The following is a 21057-nucleotide window of genomic DNA, read 5'->3' as shown; positions in this document are numbered from 1 at the left end:
AAGGTTGGGAATCTCCAGCGGAGTCGAAGCTATACCCACTTGTCCCCATATTATGATTCACCAGGCCCTAACTCGGGGAATTCGCCGTTTTCGCCGTCTACTCTCGTCGAGTTTACACTTCAGTCACAAGGTCTCCACTCTCATCTGCGTAGTTCCAAAATTGTATTGATTGTACTAGGTAGTGGAGATATCAATTCAGAAATAATAGTCTAAGCAGTAGATGCATCAAGCATGGTTTCCAGTTGATGCCGGCCCCTGCAACGGCACAAACCCCTGATAATAATCCATCTTGCCAACCCGCACCCCCTGCGCCCTCAGAATCCCATACACTGTCGCCAAATGGAAGTAGATATTCGGCAGCACAACCGCATGCGCATACACCGCACCGCTCATATCCACATCGCCCAGCGGGCCTCGACTCGTCGGCTTAACAGCCTCGCCCTGCGCATTCACTAGATCTCTATCCGCCCCGCGCAGGGTCTGTAGAACGCCCTCGATGCGCGCGTGGCATTCGGCGAATGTGTTTGGTTTGGACCCGAGCTGGGTAGCCTCGCGGTCTGAGAGGCGCGCGCACAGGTATTCGGAGAATTGAGTCAGGCAGCGGACTTGGTCGGTTAGCGGGTACATGTCTGGGTGTAGGCGGGCGTCGAGGAGGGAGGATGGGTTGGGGTGTTCTTGTTCGGCTTTGGTGAGGATGTGGGTGAGGGTGGTTAGGATGCCTTGGGTTATGGCGATGGTGCTGTCGTAGGTGGCCATGATGGTAAATAGCACGGAATTTGAAATTTTGAAATATTAAGAGGGTGGGAATCATCTGCAATAAATAGCCAGTTACCACGGTGGATCTGTTGTAAGCACTAATAACAAGTCGGCGGTCTGCTCCGATCTCCACTCCGTATAGATCAAGAGATCTATCAGTAAACGCTAAGATATCTTACTCGAATAAGTAAGCTTTGTGTAGTTTACACCGTCTATTCCAGACGGTCTTTCCAAAGCTCACCGATATTGGCAAACACACCGTCATAAGCATCACGATCATTGCTCAACCTCTCTCCAGACCCCAACCCCTTCATCTCCTCTGCATCCAATTCCAAACCCCATTCATCACCAAAGATATCCAACAGAACACCCGCAATCAGCCCAACAACCCTGAGTCCAAAGTCCTGACTCGCCGGACACAGAAACGGCCGCCCACCAAACGCAAGAAACGCCAGGTCCTGCACGACGCCCGCTTTCTTCCATCTCGCGGGCTTGAATTCCATCGCGTCTTCTCCCCATACTTTTGGGTCAGTCTGGCAAGCTTCCACGTTGGCGGTGCAAGTAATTCTGTTCTCAGCGTCGCTGAATAGGTACGCGCGCCGGATTCGTCTGGTAGACGGGTATAGACGAAAGGCTTCCTTGACGAGGGACCTTGCAGAGATCTTATTCTCGTACGCTTCAGTTTTAAACTGGGCGTCTGTTGGCTTTTGTGCGAATGCAACGAGAGTTAATATATCGTCCTGGTTGTCGCTGTCGCGGCGATGTAGTTCTAGGAATAATCTCAATGCAACACGCCAGACGGTCTCGAAACTGGGTAAGATTAGATTCAGCGGGTTGGAACGTGCATCGAGGATTTTGTCGCGCCCAGGGAAGACGGCGGAGAGTTTATTCTGGAGATCGTGGTTATCCTTGAAGTCTTTCACGTCTGGTTCCTCCCTCTTCATATCGACCCAGGTCCTGTGTATTGTCGCAGCCAGGTCAAGGAGACCTCCATTGTCAACCTTATCTGTCATATGGAAAAAGACAGAAAGAGAAGACTTCAGCGCCAGGACTTGTGTCACAGACGCCAGGTTAACTCGAGTTCTGTCGCCCGTCGCAAGTTCCATGTCCAGCGTATCCCAGGCGGTGCGATATAGGACACGACCAAGTCCATCCCAACCCGTATCAGTGAGCTTCATAAGCCTGGTAACCCCCTGGACAAACCGCTTTGCTTCGTGCCTGTCGCAGGTGGTAAAGGCGTTGCGGATGCCGAATACCCTCTGGATTGTCTCGTTTTCAAGCGCCCTTGCGTCGTGCTCGGAGAGGTAGTTTCTTCTTCCGTCTGGATGGTACGAGCCTTCGATGATTTTGAGGCATTCCGGGCCTGTTTTGAAGTCGGTGTTGGGTTGGGGATGGTTGGGGGTCCTGCGTCTGTAGTAGATGACAGCTGCAACTGCAAAACCAATGTAGGGTAAGATTCCCATCTTGCTGTAATACTAGGCAGTGATTGTTTCTGGAGATGAGTCAATGTTGGGTTGAGAGATGTCAACAACGCATGTGTTACGCACCGAAACCAGGGAATAATACATCATAGTAGTGAATACAACCAGCTTTGTCTTAACCCACTTTCATTGGCTTATTAAGTTCGTATCTATTAGCCAATGAGTCGAACATTCAAATATACTGCTGTTTGTATTAATGTATATACAAATCTATCAGAGTAGAAACAACCACTCTCTAACATGTTATCTCCCGACATGCTCCTCCGTAATATCAAACGTCCTCGTCGCCCGAATAATCCCCGCCTGGCTCGACTGACTCCCATTCTCCTCACGATCACGCTCCTGGCCATCATCCAGATGATTCTCCGGATATCCACCCGTAACAATCGTCTTCGTAACCGCCAACGGGATATCATCCAGCTCAAGCCCAGAACCACCACCACCACCCGTCAGCCTCGCCGAGAAAAAGTATCTAGACCGCGAGTCCTGGCTCGTCGTGTGCGTGTACCGAGAGATTGTCATCCCGTCAAGTCGCATCCCCGTGGACTGCAGACTTCGCAGGATGGGCACGAACTGCGGTGTGCTGGCGGTGACGTTGCTGAGACAAAGGGCTAGCTGGGTGCAGACGGCGATGGACCATGTATGTGCGGTTGGATCGGGCGTGTTGATTGTCTTGTGGATTAGGACGATTTGGGCGATTAATGTGCTGGGGACTCTGTGAATATTATCAGTTTAGTAGTGTTCTTGGTTAGTAGTGTTCTCCTCGGTTTTGAAGATGATTGACGTACACCACGCGGAATAGAAAGACGGACGTCAGGTTGAGTCGCCGCTTGCATGTTGTCTGCACGTTGACCAGCACGACGACAGCGTGTGCGATTATGGCCATTTCGGCCAGGATCATCGATGCAGCCAGGTAGATGAACCATGCCTCCTACGATTGTTAGATTGTGAGTCTTGGGAAACTACCCTTGGTCTTCCTTACACGGTTATAGCATCGATCATGGATATAGTCCCATTGTCGCGGATGGCACTGAAAGGCCGACCCAAACACGCCTACTACGGCCACGACGGCAATTGCAACTTGCTGGGCCATGAAGCTGTAGTTCTTGCGGGAGGCGAGGTATTGCACGAAGCAGAGGAACGAGAGCTGGGAGAGGGCGATGCCGAGGACGTAGAAGAGGGTCGATGCATATTGAGCCTGCATTTACCATAGCAGATCGTCACCATTAGCATCTCTTATAGTATAAAGCGGGTTTAATAAGCGCACTTTGAGAATTGCAGCAACCTGGCTCTCGCTGAGCTGCGCGATAGGGCTTCCATATCCCTGATTCACGGCGATGGAGACGGCCACTGCCTGAGCGATCGACGCTGTCTAGAAGTTGTCAATCGAACCAACGTCATATTCCGACAAATTCAGGCTTACCATGGCCAGCAGAGCGTAGTAGTCATCTCGAAAGAAAGTGCCAAACTTCCACCATTTGGTCGCCAGCCGGGCGAGACTTCCTAGAATCAAAGTAACCAGCAGGAACCGCGTCAGGACAATCACAGCTGGCGCATTGCTGTCTTCTGGATATCTCGACATGCTAGCCTGGCTGTGGTACTAGCATCGTAAAGGTCAAGATAGGGGAGTTGCCGGGGAGTTGCTGTTTTATTAAGAGTATATCCAGCCAACTATAGCCAGACAGCGTTGTGCCCAGGATGTTTGCCCGAGATGGACTTACCCTGCAGGATCCGTCTCGAATGCGTTAAATATACTCTAGAGCCAGACATGGCCGCAGATCACTGGACGAATACGAATATGATCTGTTGACTTAGTCGGCTGGGATATCCGACTGGTGTCAAGATCGTGGTGTCCTGCAAATCAAAGACCCACTGCGAGTATTCCGTATTTCCCCTATTTCTCCGATTGCATCAATCCGTCTGAGTTCGATCCTGGCACTGCCCGACATCATTAGACGATTCGTCATTCGACACGGTCTCGCCGTCCTGAACATTCCGGTGGCGGCGGGCGGCAGAGTGATCCGCAATTAAAAATGTCTTAGCCGTGGAAATGAATGCTACATTGTGCCGGGGACCCTTGCCGGGGACCCTTGCTATAGTGCACTTCTTATATCAGCTCGTGGCAGGACTTTGACTTTGCGATGGGTCATAAATGGGCCTGGAATGAGGGGTGTCTCTCGTCTGCTACCCTAACTTCCCGGCTCGTTGTCGTCCATCCTCGGGTTATTTATTTATATTCCTGAACCCTTCGCTTTGAATGCACTTTGGATTTGACTTTCTGGATTTGGATCTTTTCCTTTCCATCACACAGTTCCAATATGAAAACTCCATTCAGCGAGCCCCATGAGCTGCACGGCTCCGCGAGGGACAGCGACTCTGACGATGCTGTCCTGGCACGACTGGGCAAGAAGCAAGTTCTCCGCGTAGGAACCTCTAAAGCATTAATGGAAGACTCAGTAACTGACTCGATCAGCGGAACTTCGGGCTGGTGTCGATGCTCGGATTCAGCTGTACGATTCTCGTCACTTGGGAGGGACTCACATGGTATGTCGAACGATACAATCACTTATAAATCGCAGTACTGACAATTGTACAGTTTGTTCCTTCAGCCATTGACCAAGTTCGTATAAGCCGTATTCTGTTCTTCGAAGGCAGCTGACAGACTTTAGCGGTGGTCCGGCTGGGACTGTATATGGCTTCATCTTTGTCTGGATTGGTACCGCGTGTGTTTTTGTTGTTTTGTCGGAACTGGCTTCAATGTATGTATCGCGGGAACTGGAAAACATCGTCAGTGCTAACGTGTTAGGGCTCCAACATCCGGAGGACAGTACCACTGGGTTTCCATGCTGGCTCCTCCTTCCAGCGTCAGATTCCTGAGTTACATATCTGGTACGTTCACCTGGTTCCTTCAGTCTGCAGTCTTCAGACTTCGGCATCTAACAGTCTAGGCTGGCTCACGGTAATCGGATGGCAGGCGACCTTTGCAACAGCGTGCTATCTAACAGGCACCATGATCCAAGGAGTCGCCGTCCTCACACACCCCGACTACGTCCCCGCGTCCTGGCACCCGACCATGTACTACTGGGCCGTGGTCGCCTTCGCCGTGGGAATCAACATCGTCGGCCGCAGCGTGCTCCCCCGGCTCGAGGGCCTGATTCTCGTCGTGCACATCCTGGGCTTCTTCGCCGTGATGATCCCGCTCGTGTCGCTGGCAGAGATCGGCTCGGCCAGGGACGTCTTTACGCAGTTTAACAACCAGGGGAACTGGTCGTCGGACGGCCTGTCGTTTTTTGTTGGTCTGATCGGGTGTGTCTTTGCATTTGCTGGTGGTGATGCTGCCGTTCATGTATGTGTCTGCCATTCCTCACCAGTCACCACATACCGCGGTTCAGGTTTAATATCTGTCTAGATGTCGGAGGAAATTGAAAACGCCAGGGTGGTCGTTCCCCGGTCCATCCTGCTCAGCGTGCTGATCAACGGCATGCTGGGCTTCGGGATGTTGATCGCGGTGCTGTTCTGTCTGGGAGATCTCGACACAGCCCTGGCCTCGCCGACTGGATATCCATACATGGAGATCTTCCGCAATGGGACGGGCTCTGTTGGAGGTGCAGCTGCGATGTCTGCCGTTGTTATAACCGTGTGTATCTGCTCGTCCACCGGCATGATGGCCGCAACTTCTCGCCAGTTCTGGTCGTTCTCGCGGGACAGAGGTGTCCCGGGCTGGAGATTATGGAGTCGAGTACGTCTATATAAATAGGTCTATACAAATAGGACGGAAACGAAGTGCTAACAGTCCAGGTCTCTCCAACGACTGCCATCCCAGTCTGGTCGGTTGTGCTCACGACAGCAGTCTCCTTCCTCCTGGCACTGATCCCCATCGGATCTGAAGTCGCGTTCAACGACCTCTGCGCCATGTCCATCTCCGGCCTGTATCTGTCCTACATCCTAGTCGCCGCCCTGCTCCTGTGGCGGCGTCTCAACAAAAGCATCTATCTCTCCGCTGATTCGAACGAGCCCGTCAACACGATCGGCGCAAAGCTGGTCTGGGGCCCGTTCCATGTCCCTGGGATCTGGGGCGTGCTGATCAATATCTTTGCCATTGTCTATGCGCTTATTGCGGTGTTCTTCAGCTTCTGGCCGAGCGAGACGCCGGTCGTGCTGGAGACGATGAACTTTAGTGTTGTGGGCACGGTCAGCGTTATCTTGTTGAGCATTGTGTATTATTTTGCGCGTGCTCGTCATGTATACACGGGGCCTATTATCGAGACTCATTACTGAATACCAGTTACTGCCAATATGTCAACAATCAAAATAGCTGAATAGCTGAATAGCCTATTTAAGCATCGGAACCGGCGTCTCCCCCTCTACAAACTTCCCCCCAGGAGGCCTCCACATCAGCGTATACGCAATCGGCAACAAAGTCCTCTCGCACTCCTCCCACTCCCCCTTCTCCTCCTCGCTCAGCTCCCTATCCGGAACTGGCTTTACCACATTCGTAAGGATCTTCCTGAACCCAAACTTCTCATACAGACCAGTCCCGAACTCCGACGCATCCAGCCACGTCTCGAGCCCGAGTTCGTCTGTGATACGCAGGCCCCAGTCCATGAGTATATGCCCGAGACCTTGCCGTCGGTATGCGGGCATTGTAAATGCAATGTGGAGGACTACATATATATATTTTATTAACGTCGCCTTCTCAATAACCAAGTGATATACGGTGAGAGTGAGGATAAGAGACTTACAAGCATGAGGCCTCCGCGCCATCTGCTCGCGCGGCCGCTCAAACTGCCGAAACGCCTTCGTAGCAAAGTCTCTAGAGATTCCCTCGGGATACCAATCCGCCACAGCCTGGCTCTCGCTCTCCCCCTCCCCTCCCTCCTCCTGTGTATGGGTGTTTGTGTTTGTGTTTGCGTGAGGATCCTTCTCGTAAAAATACCACTTCGCAGCAGCCGCTATACAATCGTCTGCGTGCGTATCAACCACTTTAACCCACGTCAGACGCGCCTCCTGCTGCTGCTTCTGCTGGTGGAATTCCTCCAATTGGCCCGCGATGCAGGTCTGCAGGCTTCCCTGGCGGTCGTTGTTGAGGATGGGGAAGAAGAGGCGCAGAAGGCCCTGGTAGGGCGTTTCGAAGGCTTCCCAGAGGTTTTGGGTTAGGAGGGGGAAGTCGGAGTCCGTTACTAAACGGACTTGGAAGCGGGGGGTCATTTTATACTGGGATGTACAGTATATTAGTTAGGTGCTGCTTTCTTGCGGGTTTTAAAGTAGGGCTAATGGGCGTGGGATGGGCGGTGTATTATAGTCATGACGTACAGTAACGCTGCAGGTCAAATGTACTAGTAGTACAAGTACAACCACGGGATGAAATTGATTTGATCCACGGGATGACAGGGATTTCATCCTTTATGTTTCATCTAATGCGTCTCCTGGGCCTGGTCTGGAGTCTAGACAGTGGGCACTGGACAGGGGCCGCTGGACACTGGACAGACGGGATGATCCCCTCGTAGTGGATCATCCCACTGAAAAATAAACATGATTAGACTTTGACCTTTTGAGATCTGGCGTCAGGCCACAGTATACATTTTCTATATATAGCAAGGTAGGTCGCGGACTGGAACCCCTGCTCCAGCCGGTTGTGATGGATGAACCGCTGTCATTTCCGCTTTTAGCCGGGACTCATAACTATTAAACCGCTGCTAGATAGCATGTAGACGAGGTATTGGAAAAGATTGTTAGCGAAAGTACTCACCTACTAGAGGGGATGGGGTGGTATTCATTACACTAATGACAGGTATCCTAGTTAATTGTTGTATATTATAGTTAAGTTAATCTCTGCTAGTGATTTACATTAATGAATAATATACACTATCTATATTCCGAGCCGTGCGTCAACTTGCCAGTATCAACCCATGCATGGCTTCATATTCGATCCTTCGATCTCAACGGTATCATTTCCTTGCGCGCGGATCCTGTCCATAAACTCAACAGCACGGCTACAGACAATATATACAACTGCTTCATGCAAACCCAGAACCCACCACCCAGCTAACATCATCGTTAAACGACGCCGCTGCATCAAACTCATGCACGCCCCCGTTACTCGCAATATAAAGCACGTTGTCAAAATGCCGGAAATACCTCGTCGGATAACTCCACGACCGAATCGCACTGCCCTCCCCAGTCAAGCCCTCCTGCGGGCAGAACGTCGCATCTTCACCAAACAGCTTCGACCCATCATCTTCATTCAGCAGCAGAGCAAAGTCCGCGTGGCGGATATAGCTCCCCGGCGAGTCAACCGACTCAAAGGAAAAGCAGGCGCTGTTTCCGAGCCCCGTCCGCACGGTCCAGCTGGCTTGTTGCTTTAGGGTGGTGCTGCTGGACGAGGACACGACTTGCGTGGTGATGGTTGAGTCTGTGTGTGAGAGATACCGCGTCGTGCAGCAGGCTGTCGTTACGCGGATCGAGATCGAAGTGCCGACTGTGAGTGCTGCGTCGTCGCCGCTGGTCAACGGCGCAGTGGCATACTTGGCCGCGACGATATCAGCCTGCACTGCGTTCTCTGTCTCGTCGGATGGATATCCTGAGGTCATGACGCCCTCGTAGAAAGTCCCCTGGGCGCTGACGCTGTTGTCACCGCCGATACCAAGGATAATCGCCCCCTCTTTGCTCATGGCGTTGTATCCATCCGCATCTGGACGCACACCACTATAGTACGTATCCAGCTCACCACCAGAAACCGCATTCCCCCCACGGATCGCCCACTGGTTCGGACCGCCCTTCAGCACCGACGTGAAGAATCTATCCGAGATGGTCGGATCGCCGGCGTTATTACTAGCACTCCGTCCAGAGAACAACCCGTTCTCCAGATCCGCCATGAGCCACGGCCCACTACCAGCCCCAGACCCCCACGCCGTGTTCGTCCCGAAATAGATGGCCTCCATGTGCCCATTTCCCGTATCCAGACTGTTCGTCTCGGCATTTCCATAGTCGAAGCAGCACCCGTCGTTGTAGTGCGTGCCGTCAATCACGGCGTACATGCCCTCTGCCTCATCGCCCGTGGCTGCTGTGTCCGCTGCCTCGTTATTGCGGTATCCAGTTCCAGGCGAGACGAAGACGCCGTACGCTTTCTTGCCGGAGAGCGTTACGGGGGCGCCGATGGCGCTGGCGAGGTTGTCGTACCCGCCGGCCTCGGGCCCGTCGAAGCCGCCGGGCGGTGCTTGGGTGAGGTGGTTCCCGTTGCCGGTCTGGTCGTAGATGATGGTGATGAGGCAGGTGGTGCCGCTGCAGAAGGTGTCTTGGGCGGCGGCGTTTGCGACTCCACCGGCGGAGAGGGGGGAAATGGTGGTTGTGGCGCTGTCGGAGCCGCGCTTGACTTGGTAGAGGGCGCCGCTGAAGGAGCTGTATAGGGCTCGAGTGGTGCTGTGGGCGGCGATGCAGGGGGTGCCGCCGGAGGAGTAGATGTCACAGGGGGCGGCGAGGGAGCCTGCGATGGCGAGAGATAGAGCGAGTGCAGAGATGCGTGAAGACATGGTTGCTAACTGAAGGATAGGGCATGGCAGCAGCTTATATCACATTCTGGGCTCTAAATCCGTTACTAAATTAAAGAGGCCTCAATGGAATTCTCCTCCTATCTGGATACAGATCATGTTTGCTTAATCCGAGTCCACCGGAGCTGCAAGTAATAGAATCAAACATGGCTTGTGGTAGGACAGCATGCTTGCTGCTAAGCTTCCTCCGCAATATCAGGCTAATCAAGCGAATTAAGCAAATAAAGCGAATAAAGCGAAGAATAACACGGTTAATTGTAAAGCATCTACATTAGTGCACCGGATGTCTGTCTACTGTCGCGCTCGGACACTCGGCCGCTGCACTGCCAAACTCTGGGTTGAATCATACCAATAGCAGCAGCCTCCGCCGGAAACAAACTATCCTGGAACGAAAGACTCATTTTGGATTGTGGCAGTCTCGGATAAATAGGTACTGACTAGGTACTGACTTCACTTCAGTTGCGACTTACGGCCTGGACGGCGGACGCACACCAGATTCTCGGCTCTCGGCGCTTGGCTGAGAGCCCAGAAAGGAGACGAGCTTGTTGTCACTTGGCGGTGCTTGTGAATGCTTAGCCTTGTAAAAGTGTACAATTCAATGATAAATCTCAACTTGTTGTTATATTACACCTGCTGACCTGCTGCGTATACTCACCAGACCACACGACTCGTACAACTGCAACTACAACTGCAACTGGCAACTTGCAAACCTGGCTCACAGTCAGGACCTTCTTCCGTGCTTTGTTTGCAGCAGGATCAGGATGTAACATGGCGTGTGCTTAGCTCGTGGTGGCGTCCATGCGCAAGATGTTCCGCCAACCACCACCGGTTCCCTGCGCCTCCTGAGCCCTAAAATCCAACACCGTCCAACTCCCGCCTCGCTCTCCAGCCAGTCCATCTGGCACTCCATATGGGGCCCCGCAGTCCCTGTCCGTCCCGACCAATGGGGTAATTAGCCTGTCTTTCACTTGATTGCAATTTGTCTGGGATCAATGTGAACGCCGGCGGCACGACTCACGAGACTCACTCGACACGACTCGGGCGACGCGAGATGACACGACTGCAGGGCATTTAAAACCCGACATTCCTTCGTCCTTGCCTCCCTTCTCTTTTTCGTTTCTTTCCTAAATCCTGTGGAGCACGGCGATACCGTACCAACATGTCGACCGACAGCGCTGACCGCAAGGATGCGGCCCCTCCCAGCCAACCGGTCGAGAAAGAAAATGTCGACGAAAAAGCCGACGAGAAGGTCGACGTGCACCAGGCCGAGATCCTGGCCGACGCCGTCGATGGCGAGAACCACGAGCACCAGATGGGCGTGTGGGAGGCAGCCAAGCAGTACCCCTGGGCGTGCTTCTGGGCGTTCATTATGTGCTTCACCATCGTCATGGAGTCGTTCGACATGTTCCTCAACACCAACTTTGTTGCCCTGAAGCACTTCTCCAAGGTTTACGGCGTCCAGACCGGCGAAGACAGCTGGGCCATTCCAACCCGGTGGCAGAGCGCGCTCTTCCAGGCCGGACAGTGCGGTGCCTTTATCGGTGTCTATCTGGCTGGTCCCATCACCAACCGCCTTGGATACCGCTGGACGACCCTGCTGGGGCTGGTCTTGATGAATGCCACCATCTTTGTCTCTTTCTTTGTAAGTTCCTGCTGCTGCTGTTGCTGCTGTTGAAGGGATTGCTGACTTGGTAGGCCGACTCGCTCACCCTGCTTGTCGTCGGACAAGCGCTGGAGGGCGTCCCCTGGGGCTTCTTCATTGCAAACTCGCCCGCCTACGCCTCGGAGATTGTCCCTCTCCCTCTTCGAGCTGCCTGCACGGCGACCCTGCAGATGAGTTGGTCCATCGGTTCCATCATCGTCGCCGGCGCCACCTACGCCTACAATGGGCTGGAGAACGAGTGGGCCTGGCGCGTGCCGCTTGCCCTGCAATGGATCTTTCCTGTAAGCCGATACAAATCAATGAAGTAAGCATCAACAGCTAATGGTTTAGACCCCCCTGATGGTCCTTATTTTCCTCGCCCCCGAGTCTCCGTGGTGGCTCATCCGTCGCGGCCGCAAAGACGAGGCCCTCCGCTCCATCAAGCGCCTCGGTGCGAAGGACGAAGCACAAGCTCACCAGTCTCTGGCTATGATGGAGCGAACGGTCAAGATCGAAGAGTCGCTAGGTGGCTCGCCGACCCTCCTCGACCTGCTCAAGGGCACTGACCTCCGACGGACAATCATCACCTGTCTGGTCTATGCGTCGCAGAACTTTGCAGGCAACCTCATCGCCAACCAGGCCACATACTTCTTCGAGCGTACGCCTTAACCTCCTTAACCTTCAAACATGATACATATACAGACGAAGTACTAACACCATGTAGAAGCCGGAATCGACCACAGCCGCGCCTTCGAACTCAACCTCATCACAACATGTCTCCAATTCGTCGCCAACGCCGTCTCCTGGGGCCTCACGTCGTGGTTCCGCCGCCGCACCGTCTTCCTCTGGGGCACCGGCACAAACGTCATGTTCCTCTTCATCCTAGGAATCTGCGCCTCCGTGCCCCAGAACACCAAGACCAACTACGCACAGGCCTGCCTAGGCGTGATCATCTCGGTCGTATACGCCGGCGCCCAGGGCCCCATCTCTTACACGATTATCTCGGAGACGTCGTCGGTGCGGCTGCGTGCGCTGAGTACGGCTGTGGGCCGCTCTGCTTACTATATCACGGAGATCCCGATGATTTATCTTGCGAGTCGCATGCTGAATACCACGGGGTGGAATCTGGCGGGCAAGTGTGGCTATGTCTGGGGCTGTACGGCGCTGTTTTGTTGGGTTATGGCTTACTTCTTCTTGCCCGAGTTGAAGCATCGGTCGTATCGTGAGGCGGATATCTTGTTTAATCGCAAGGTGCCTGCGAGGAAGTTTAAGACGACTGTTATTGGGGTTGAGGAGAATGAGTAGTGTCTAGTGTTCTAGTTATTTGGGGCTCTGTAGTGAGGTTGTTGGTTGGATAAGATATCATTAAACTGGGAAGTACCTATGTATTATGCATGTAATGCCATACTAAGTATGTTAATGGCCCTATTGACTGTTACCCATGCATCGGAACTGAAATAGCTTCGCACATCAAGAGACCACTTCCAAAAGCCCTATACACCTCACCGCAGTCAAACGCGGTTGTGACTGTTTTTAATGATCTGTTGGATTTGATTCCTCTCGTTTGGGCTCGAAGGTTGTCTTGGTCTGAGATGCTGGTTTGGCGTCTTGGATGCGGGGATTGTGTTGCTTCTATCTGCTGGTACAGACTGGCAGTAGTTGGAATGGTTTGTAATCAAATAGCGTGCAGACTACAAACTGCGGCTAACTGCCCAGGGGTCTTCTAGAATATCAGGATACTGTACTGTTACCCCTTGATCACGCCAGGGACTGATGTTCTATCCCTTCGTATGTTGGGCTGTTCCTGTGATATCTACCAGAATTCAAGGTCTACGAATTCCTACGGGCAGATACACCGACTATGGAAAAGGCGCGAAACGCATATCCAGACCTAGATCCATTCAACCTCTAGCCTATCCTAATTGCCTAACTAAAGGCTCAGGATGCATAACTCAGTGAGAGCAATATCCCCCTACATCCATTCCAATCCAACAAGACAAACCAGGCTCCAAGCTTAGATCATCAAACGCTCAACCTGGATCTTGAGATTCCGGATCTGGGGCGTCAGATCACTGGCCTCGTTGGTGGTAATGCTGGCAGCGATAACAGGGCGCGAAACACCGGTGGCACGGCCGAGCGCCAGCTTGCTGGGAACGTAGACATAAGGCACGTTCTTGTCTTCGCAAAGAAGAGGCAGGTGAAGAATAATCGGGAGAGGGGTGGTGTCGGCCGCAAGGATCACAAGCTCGGATGTTCCACGGTTAAGGGTCTTTGTGGTCTCTGCGAACTTGTTAGCCTTGGATCTGAGGAATGAAAGAAAAGTGTACGAACCGTTAGCGCCCTTCTTGATCTGACGGTAGTGACCGGCAGACTGGACGAGATCGAGGAGCTGCTGGGACAGAGCCTCGTCGGCGACGGGCCAGGCTGCAGATTCTGTCAGTTGTATTTCATGGCTGGATAAGTAGAAATACTTACCGGCATTGGTATCTTCGGCCATGGTGTTTATTTGATGCTGGCTCACGACTGCGGATCACGGCCGTTGCGATTTCTGATTTTTGGAGGGATGTGTTGGTTGAGAATGTGAATTGCGGAGTGCGATCTTTTTTTCTTATCCAGATTGTGCGCTAGTCCGGATTTGATGGTCACGTGTCACCTACATCAGGATCCGATGGTGGCCAGACCTGGCCTAACCGGAACAATGCCCACCGAAGCAGAAGTCATAGATGGATTTTTGAGCTTGTTCTCTATGGCCCGCGTGTATTCTCGCAGTCTTAAGTTTGGGTATTACCATAATGATACGTGATAGAAAGCTTAATCGAGTGGTTTTTCCGCGGCGGAGATGCGGAACCGGTGATGGAATTCCACTGCTTTCGACTTTCGACGAGTTAAGTATGGAAACATAGCAGTATTTATAGGCAGCTTATCAATTTGAAAAGACAATAAAAACATATAGACTGTTGAATGAAAGTCAACATGTGTATACTAGTCATGTGCCAAAAAAAAAGAAATTGACCAGTGCCGGGCTCGATCCGGCGACCTTATCGGTGTTAACGATACGTGATAACCAACTACACCAACCAGCCAATTGTTGAAGTTCGTTTCTAAATTGTGTTACTCAAGCCTACAGTCCTACTTCAGCATCTGCCCTACTAGTAGACACTTCTTAAGCCTTGGGCTCTCGGATTAAGACATGCAAGTACATCCGGGAGCTACAGGTAACATTTCTGGAGATGATCCTGTATAAGCCAACTAAAATGTCTAGAAGTATGGTGACATAAACGAACTTTCGGGCATTTCAAGTAACTAATGTGACTGACCAAAAGCTATACGAAAGCAAAGACTGGCTATCATAACCAACCAACTCCTACGAACAGCCAGATATAAGTTTTACTTTTGTTCCAAAACTGAAAGTCGCCGAAAGTGTCACCTGGTTTGGTGTTATAAGTCCAGGCATTACTCAGTCTATAACTCGCAGGAAGTCGAGGTCTGAGTTTCGAGGATATTCAGCGTATTTCAGCCAGTTGTTGACCATACCAACACTATTTCAACCCACCATAAGCATGGACAGTCTTCAATATACTACTGGGACAGTAACGGAGTATAATGGCATAACCTGTCCCGCGGAGTATGAAAACAGAGACCCCGCAATCCAGATAATTCGGAGAACTCAGAAAGCACACCATTGGCCACGCAAGAATTAGTCACAGGCCCCAGCACCATACCTGCAAACTACAAAGCCACCTCTTTCCCGGTTGCTCTCCCTCTCTTCCAATATGCCGAGGTAGAGAAATTCATCTACCTTGAGTCAGTTTATTTTATTCTCCCGACAACTCCTGCAAAATGACACGACCAGCCGTGACGACCCTCGGGCCTGAACATGCAGAGCGCGTCGCTGAAGTAATCGCCGCGGCCTTCTCTACTTCTCTGTTCACAGCTTATTTACTACGTACCCCCGAGTCCACATGGCCGACGGATAACATCCCCGCGGACATCATCGGGGCCCATTTCAGAAAGTCCGTCACCAGTCGAGCAGAACAGGGGGCGGAACTGGTGGAAGCAGGGAATTTTGCAGCAGTTGCTGTATGGTGAGTTATGATATCGCCTACCAGTTCGGTTCCATAGCCCTAAAGGTAAGTATCGTGCAGGTTCCCACCAGGTAATCCCATTTCAACCGCAGGAGTCACAGACCCGCGGATCTTGGAGTATCGTGAAAAATTCAGCCAGGTGAAGAAGGAGCACTTCCAGGGGCGAGACTACTGGTATCTCAATCTGATCGGGAGGCATCCCGAGCGTACCGAGCCTGGTGGGTGTCTCATACTCGACTCCTGGCATTCAAGACTAACATGGTTAGGTGTTGTGCGGGCTCTGGTTGATCCGTATTTCAAAAGGGCTCGGGAGCAGGGCGTTCCTCTGTACCTTGAAGCAATCACTGAGCATGCGCGGGATGTTTACGCGCATATGGGATTTCGCACCATTGCTGAGGTGCGTTTAGGGGTCGGCAGGACCAACTCCAGGGGGGAGTTAGATGAGAATGGGGAGGGAATTGTGCTATATGGGATGATGGCGGAATAGACCGGGAGCATTGCATCATAAACGCATCGTGACCATCTTGACTTGTTAAACGTTACCCGAGGATGCATTTGTCTCTTATATGCTACGAAACATACCCAGTTCTTGATAACATTGCAACTGATGTCAATTCCATTACATCTTCTAAGTACAGCTTCATCACATTGGCTTGTGCAGGCTGATGTGCCCAGGGTTTAATCCACTCGAGCTATAGAGGCTCCAACAGCACTACTGAAACTCACTAATTATTTCTGTGGTAGAATAAAGGGGGTTCACAAGTTTAATGCACCTACAGAGTTGATGTCAATGAATTCCCACCTGAGGATACAAAAATACATATATATAAAGGTTTACGACGGAATTAGCACTTCAAAGTTACAACCTTAAGCAAGGTTCATTGCGACTTGAACTCGAGGGGTACAGTTTAACCGAAACCAAGAGAATACCACGCGTAGAACAATAAATTTATGCTGCTGATGCAACTATGATTAACTTTAATGGCATCCTGCGGTCTTTTTTTTGAGGTTCATAGCCCAAAGCCACAGGCTCATATTGTCAAATAAAAAAGCCAAACTCCAACAATGGCTGGTTGGTGTAGTTGGTTATCACGTATCGTTAACACCGATAAGGTCGCCGGATCGAGCCCGGCACTGGTCAATCGTCTTTTTTGACCTTGACCTTCTCTTCTCTGCAAAGAAGGTCGTCAAATTTTTTTTTGTTCTAGAGAACCGCAGGGGAGTGGCAAGTCTGCTATTCTTTGATTGGCGGATCCTGATAAGATCTAGGGCTTATACGGTGATTGCCCTAATCAACACCCATTTCGGGAAAGGCTCCGCTCTTCCATAATTTGCCAATATTACTACTCCTGATATAATCGCCAGCTCCCAATCTTCGCACCTATTGGCTGGTTAGTGTAGTTGGTTTATCACGTCTCGTTCACACCGAGGAGGTCGCCGGATCGAGCCCGGCACTAGTCAATTTTTGCGTTGCCGGGTTGTTATGTTGGATATGAGACCGTCTTGAATTTTTGCCTCAGTCAACAACGGGACTGTACGGTCAGAGGTCATGGGCTGAAGACAGTGGGTAGGTGATGTGATTGGTTGCCATGGCCTAATTTGGTTCCTTCCCGTCTGCAAGCCCTAATCTTTGGGTGGCGCATACAAATTTTTTTCGGGACCGTACCCGCCATCCTGCTATACCACCCCCTCCAAAAATGCCTCCAACAATTGGCTGGTTGGTGTAGTTGGTTATCACGTATCGTTAACACCGATAAGGTCGCCGGATCGAGCCCGGCACTGGTCATTTATTATTTCTTTACCCTTTTTTATCTTCTTGCGCTTCGCTCTCTTTTTGCTCGGCGAGTGGTTATTTGAAAGGGAGTACAGATATAGCCTCTTATTGGTTTTGTAAATACTACTTAAACAACGATACAACAACATGCGGCCAAACTAGGGCTATAGGCAAGATAGCCATCAGCTTGAGCGCCACTCCTGACACGCCAATACCCTGACACCCTGGAAGCAAGGCTTGCGGCCTCCGTGATCCCTCTGTAGTCTCCGAATTGTCTCTGCAAGTGCCCTCGCCATCAGGAACGCCGTGCTCCCCTCATTCCAGCCAATCCTCCAAAGCAAAAACTTCACGGTACGTGGCCCCATTTCCATAGAAGACATCTGGGCTTCTGTCTCCCTCATCAAAACTTAATATCTTTGATAATCTGTCCTTCGTCCGAGCAGCTATCTTATCTATATCCGAGCCGGCCTTCCCACACTCCCCACATCGACCGATACAGTGGTCAACTATATACAGACAGTCGAGGTCACGCCGAAAAAAAGAGGCCAACTCTTTCACATTCCTGGAAGTGATAGGAAATGCTAGCATCCTCAGAACTGCACAATCTGTCTCAATCTCTGTAGCACCAAGCGCCACGCGACGAGCTTTCTTGAGCGTCGAAGCAAACTGTGGGCTTCATTTGTGTTTCAAAATGCCCGACAAGTTGCTTTTGAATACCCCGGTATAATAATAACTGTTGGTAGTGAGATTGTGGACGACCAAGTCTGACTCCGTGGGGAGCAGGAACCCGAATCGAAGAAACAACACGTCTGTGCTGTTGTCGTACCAGATCCATTTGTCTCGCCCTTGTGCTGGGAGGTGTACTGAATTGAAATCCATCGCATTTGCCCTGTTTGAAGAGCGGGGTGGGGAACTCAAGTGCCAAATCGGCTTCACGGCAGCTTTGTTGGATGGAGTCCGTTACAAGGTAGGTCGATGGGTCAAAAGGGAAAGCAGACTCGATGCTGCAGTATGCATTTTGTTGGCTGTCGGTCTCGGTGTCTGTCTCGACTGATAACGGCGTTTTGGGTCGGGAGACAATGATCTGGTCGAGGAATACCTGGCCCACGATATCACTTTTGTGTCTGGCCAGTCTGAAGCGCTCTATAGCTTCTTTCGTGTGAGTGGGAGGGCAGGTAGGGATGCGGACATCGAAGACATGGATTGCGGGCTTTGGCCGAGCGTCTTGCCAAATCTGGATGCGCAGCTCTGGTGGGGGGTCCATGAATCGAGGAAAAGTCTGCATTGTGAAGGGCTTGAAGTAGTGGATGAGGAAGCCTGGTCCTTTGGGGGAGTTCTGTTCAGACAGGGCCACTCTTTCATTATATATGAGTCCCGCCTCTTTGCTCCATGTCGGCTTTGCTTTTCGCAGGTTGCCTACTATTGCAGCGGCATTCCGTTATTTGTTATTCCGACTGATTCGGGCTGTGAGGGTGCCTCACTGGTCAGCCGAAAATGAATGGCAGTTAGGGTTGGACGCCCAGAATATCGGCCAACCAGAGCTCATTCGAGACCTCCCCCAGATTCACTACCCAAGAACCAGCATCTTATACACTGCAGCATTCATATACAGAATGAAGGGGACATTGTCTGTTCTATTCTAGCGGGCCTAGACCTTAAATTCTTCACAATCCTACTTCACTAGCATTCAATATTGAGATATTGCCTCAAGCACTGAGCCAGCATGTTCCCATGTGCTAATTATCCCGATGAGGAACAGAAGTTGCCCCTCAGAAGTAGGTAGGCATACATATCCCTCTTGTTGTAGGAAAACCGTACGTCTGGGAGAAAAAGAAAAGCGTTACGTACTCAAGTACATGACATGCCAACAGGTCCATTTACAAAGTCATCACTAAATACACTTGCTTCTCGGGCTAACCAACCAGCGGAATCCACAATCCTAGGTAGGCGCCCGGCAAATAAATATGCTAAAAAAAAAAGAAAAGAGACTAGATAGTCCACAAAAAGTAAACGAATGACCAGTGCCGGGCTCGATCCGGCGACCTTATCGGTGTTAACGATACGTGATAACCAACTACACCAACCAGCCATCTGATTGGTTAACGTTTTGAATATTTGACATCACAAGTCAGCATTGTTTTAATCGTAGTTAGGGCACGGTTCATTTGGGTCCTGCTAGTACTGGCAATGATATCTTCTAGAACGATACACTCAAATCATCCCGTCGTACGGAATATGGATACTTTATAAAATTTTCATATGTCATCCCGCACACTTAGGGCTGATATACCCATTGAATCACTGAGTCCCTGAGTACTCATACTACAGCACTACGTAACCAGCACTCCACGTTAGACAGATCCACGAGGAATGTGAGCCTTAATAACACCATTAATCAGTCCCACTGTGCCTTCCTATGATGCCCATCTATCCGAAAGTGCTAACACCAAGGAAAAGAGTAGTAGTTCGCCAGCAGATACAAGCATGAAGTCGGAGAAAATGCGGCCCACCAGATGCCACACACGCGGTGATGTTCTCACGGCAATTGACAGCCACACTCTTTTTTTTTTTTTTTTTCTTTTTACCGTCAACTCCATCGAGGACGACCTCGAATGTAGATGCCGTTCTATCTCAGCAGTGCATCCACTCTGAGCCCGAGCTGTTCGTAACCAAGGGGGAGTTGTTATTTGGAACATCCAGCATACAATGCATTATATGCTGATGGTCAGCAATATCCCTGCTGCGGCATGTCGGTCATGTAGGATTCCTGGTGGGAGGTCACGAAATTGGGTCGTATGCTAGGAAGATACTGTCAAGTTCGTGCTTGTGGAGCATTTTGACAGAGTTTACGCTTACTTGCATTTGATGTTCAGGCGAAGGGAAGTGGTGTAGAGTTCCTTTATCTCAATTAGTTGGTGGACTGTGATGCAGGGTGCTTCTGTTTTAATCATAAGTCAATGGCGGATAATATCATTAGCATAATGTTTCAGGATGAAAGCAAGATTTTATGATAAATCGATAACTGCGTCTGTAACGAGTTGATTGAATGGAATGGGAAGTGGTAGTAATTCTGGATATTTCTGCAAGCCCTTATATAACCAAATACGGTAACGGAAAATTTAATAAGCGGCCGCTTAGTGTAGTGGTTATCACGTATCGTTTACACCGATAAGGTCGCCGGATCGAGCCCGGCAGTGGTCACTTGTTTTTTTGATTATATATTTTATATTCCGGTTTTATTTTTACCATCGTCACCTTTTTTTTCTGTTGACATTTTGGCTTTTGTTGCGAGATATACTGTATTTATGTAGTAATGGACACGTGGAGAGATATGAAATTATAATCATGCAAGCTGCGCTTCCAAGGGAATGAAACTATAGTCGCTGTCCAAAGGGTGGCCAATAATGGGATGCAAGCGTGTGCCCGAGTTCAGGAAATGACAAGAAATGAGAGGTGCATAAAGGTCAAACACAAATCCGCGATGAAGATAACAGGTCAGATCACGCTCAAGGCGACCCCGTGTATCATCATAATAGTCATAACATACCACGGACGTGGCAGGGTATCGTCAAATATTCAGGTGAGCAGCAGCAGTATTATGCAACTCGGGTTGCGTAGTACTTCCGGAAAACATGTGCAAGGAAAATGGGGGTCAATCCAAGGTACAGAAAATAATTAACAACGAAAAAACGCTCTGAAATGAATGAGAGAAGAAGGGAAAAGAAAGTAAAAAGAATGGATGGGCGAAATATATGAGCACAAAATGAATGTC

General features: G+C 50.7%; 10 protein-coding genes and 6 non-coding genes across 16 annotated transcripts; 7 read left to right on the top strand and 9 right to left on the bottom strand.

Moving 5' to 3' along the window:
* Positions 1-225: 225 nt before the first annotated feature.
* ASPSYDRAFT_138484 (DUF1993 domain-containing protein) lies at positions 226-756 on the bottom strand (the record flags this gene model as incomplete). The annotated part of the gene is made up of 1 exon (XM_040840846.1): positions 226-756. One exon carries the CDS (start codon positions 754-756, stop codon positions 226-228), a length of 531 nt encoding a protein of 176 aa, XP_040707155.1.
* Positions 757-968: 212 nt separating this feature from the next.
* Positions 969-2219, bottom strand: ASPSYDRAFT_83417 (uncharacterized protein; the record flags this gene model as incomplete). Its single annotated transcript, XM_040851221.1, has 1 exon — positions 969-2219. The coding sequence occupies one exon, from the start codon at positions 2217-2219 to the stop codon at positions 969-971; it is 1251 nt and encodes a 416-aa protein (XP_040707154.1).
* A 261-nt stretch (positions 2220-2480) lies between these two features.
* ASPSYDRAFT_53054 (uncharacterized protein) lies at positions 2481-3819 on the bottom strand (the record flags this gene model as incomplete). The annotated part of the gene is made up of 4 exons (XM_040848609.1): positions 2481-2950; position 3204; positions 3505-3609; positions 3661-3819. 4 exons carry the CDS (start codon positions 3817-3819, stop codon positions 2481-2483), a joined length of 735 nt encoding a protein of 244 aa, XP_040707153.1.
* A 736-nt stretch (positions 3820-4555) lies between these two features.
* ASPSYDRAFT_138860 (putative GABA permease) lies at positions 4556-6515 on the top strand (the record flags this gene model as incomplete). Its single annotated transcript, XM_040840880.1, has 8 exons — positions 4556-4660; positions 4711-4781; positions 4834-4857; positions 4907-4996; positions 5044-5126; positions 5186-5583; positions 5647-5976; positions 6036-6515. The coding sequence occupies 8 exons, from the start codon at positions 4556-4558 to the stop codon at positions 6513-6515; spliced, it is 1581 nt and encodes a 526-aa protein (XP_040707152.1).
* Positions 6516-6569: 54 nt separating this feature from the next.
* On the bottom strand, positions 6570-7445 carry ASPSYDRAFT_53052 (putative GNAT family acetyltransferase; the record flags this gene model as incomplete). The annotated part of the gene is made up of 2 exons (XM_040848608.1): positions 6570-6901; positions 6980-7445. 2 exons carry the CDS (start codon positions 7443-7445, stop codon positions 6570-6572), a joined length of 798 nt encoding a protein of 265 aa, XP_040707151.1.
* Positions 7446-8006: 561 nt separating this feature from the next.
* On the bottom strand, positions 8007-9946 carry ASPSYDRAFT_37891 (alpha-L-arabinofuranosidase B). The gene has a single exon (XM_040845591.1). The coding sequence runs from the start codon at positions 9764-9766 to the stop codon at positions 8255-8257; it is 1512 nt and encodes a 503-aa protein (XP_040707150.1). The 5' UTR covers positions 9767-9946; the 3' UTR covers positions 8007-8254.
* Positions 9947-10690: 744 nt separating this feature from the next.
* ASPSYDRAFT_190517 (putative MFS maltose transporter) lies at positions 10691-13157 on the top strand. The gene is made up of 4 exons (XM_040843634.1): positions 10691-11426; positions 11480-11728; positions 11778-12084; positions 12151-13157. The coding sequence occupies exons 1-4, from the start codon at positions 10944-10946 to the stop codon at positions 12729-12731; spliced, it is 1620 nt and encodes a 539-aa protein (XP_040707149.1). The 5' UTR covers positions 10691-10943; the 3' UTR covers positions 12732-13157.
* ASPSYDRAFT_37888 (uncharacterized protein) lies at positions 13028-13969 on the bottom strand. The gene is made up of 3 exons (XM_040845590.1): positions 13902-13969; positions 13758-13850; positions 13028-13706 (listed from the first exon to the last, which is right to left on the bottom strand). The coding sequence occupies exons 1-3, from the start codon at positions 13921-13923 to the stop codon at positions 13441-13443; spliced, it is 381 nt and encodes a 126-aa protein (XP_040707148.1). The 5' UTR covers positions 13924-13969; the 3' UTR covers positions 13028-13440.
* Positions 13970-14435: 466 nt separating this feature from the next.
* On the bottom strand, positions 14436-14509 carry ASPSYDRAFT_t2. Its single transcript has one exon. It is a non-coding gene; the product is annotated as a tRNA-Val (tRNA).
* Positions 14510-15169: 660 nt separating this feature from the next.
* Positions 15170-16262, top strand: ASPSYDRAFT_37887 (uncharacterized protein). Its single transcript, XM_040845589.1, has 3 exons — positions 15170-15511; positions 15572-15729; positions 15778-16262. The coding sequence occupies exons 1-3, from the start codon at positions 15267-15269 to the stop codon at positions 15996-15998; spliced, it is 624 nt and encodes a 207-aa protein (XP_040707147.1). The 5' UTR covers positions 15170-15266; the 3' UTR covers positions 15999-16262.
* A 316-nt stretch (positions 16263-16578) lies between these two features.
* On the top strand, positions 16579-16652 carry ASPSYDRAFT_t32. The gene has a single exon. It is a non-coding gene; the product is annotated as a tRNA-Val (tRNA).
* A 245-nt stretch (positions 16653-16897) lies between these two features.
* On the top strand, positions 16898-16972 carry ASPSYDRAFT_t33. The gene has a single exon. It is a non-coding gene; the product is annotated as a tRNA-Val (tRNA).
* Positions 16973-17223: 251 nt separating this feature from the next.
* ASPSYDRAFT_t34 lies at positions 17224-17297 on the top strand. Its single transcript has one exon. It is a non-coding gene; the product is annotated as a tRNA-Val (tRNA).
* Positions 17298-17436: 139 nt separating this feature from the next.
* ASPSYDRAFT_1153812 (uncharacterized protein) lies at positions 17437-18570 on the bottom strand (the record flags this gene model as incomplete). The annotated part of the gene is made up of 1 exon (XM_040840000.1): positions 17437-18570. The coding sequence occupies one exon, from the start codon at positions 18568-18570 to the stop codon at positions 17896-17898; it is 675 nt and encodes a 224-aa protein (XP_040707146.1). The 3' UTR covers positions 17437-17895.
* A 730-nt stretch (positions 18571-19300) lies between these two features.
* ASPSYDRAFT_t1 lies at positions 19301-19374 on the bottom strand. The gene has a single exon. It is a non-coding gene; the product is annotated as a tRNA-Val (tRNA).
* A 1039-nt stretch (positions 19375-20413) lies between these two features.
* ASPSYDRAFT_t35 lies at positions 20414-20486 on the top strand. The gene has a single exon. It is a non-coding gene; the product is annotated as a tRNA-Val (tRNA).
* The last annotated feature ends 571 nt before the right edge of the window (positions 20487-21057 follow it).

This window comes from Aspergillus sydowii, assembly GCF_001890705.1.
Source record: "Aspergillus sydowii CBS 593.65 unplaced genomic scaffold ASPSYscaffold_1, whole genome shotgun sequence".
NCBI classification, from domain to species: domain Eukaryota; kingdom Fungi; phylum Ascomycota; class Eurotiomycetes; order Eurotiales; family Aspergillaceae; genus Aspergillus; species Aspergillus sydowii.
Note: the sequence above shows the minus strand (reverse complement) of the source record. Positions and strands in the feature narration are given on the sequence as shown.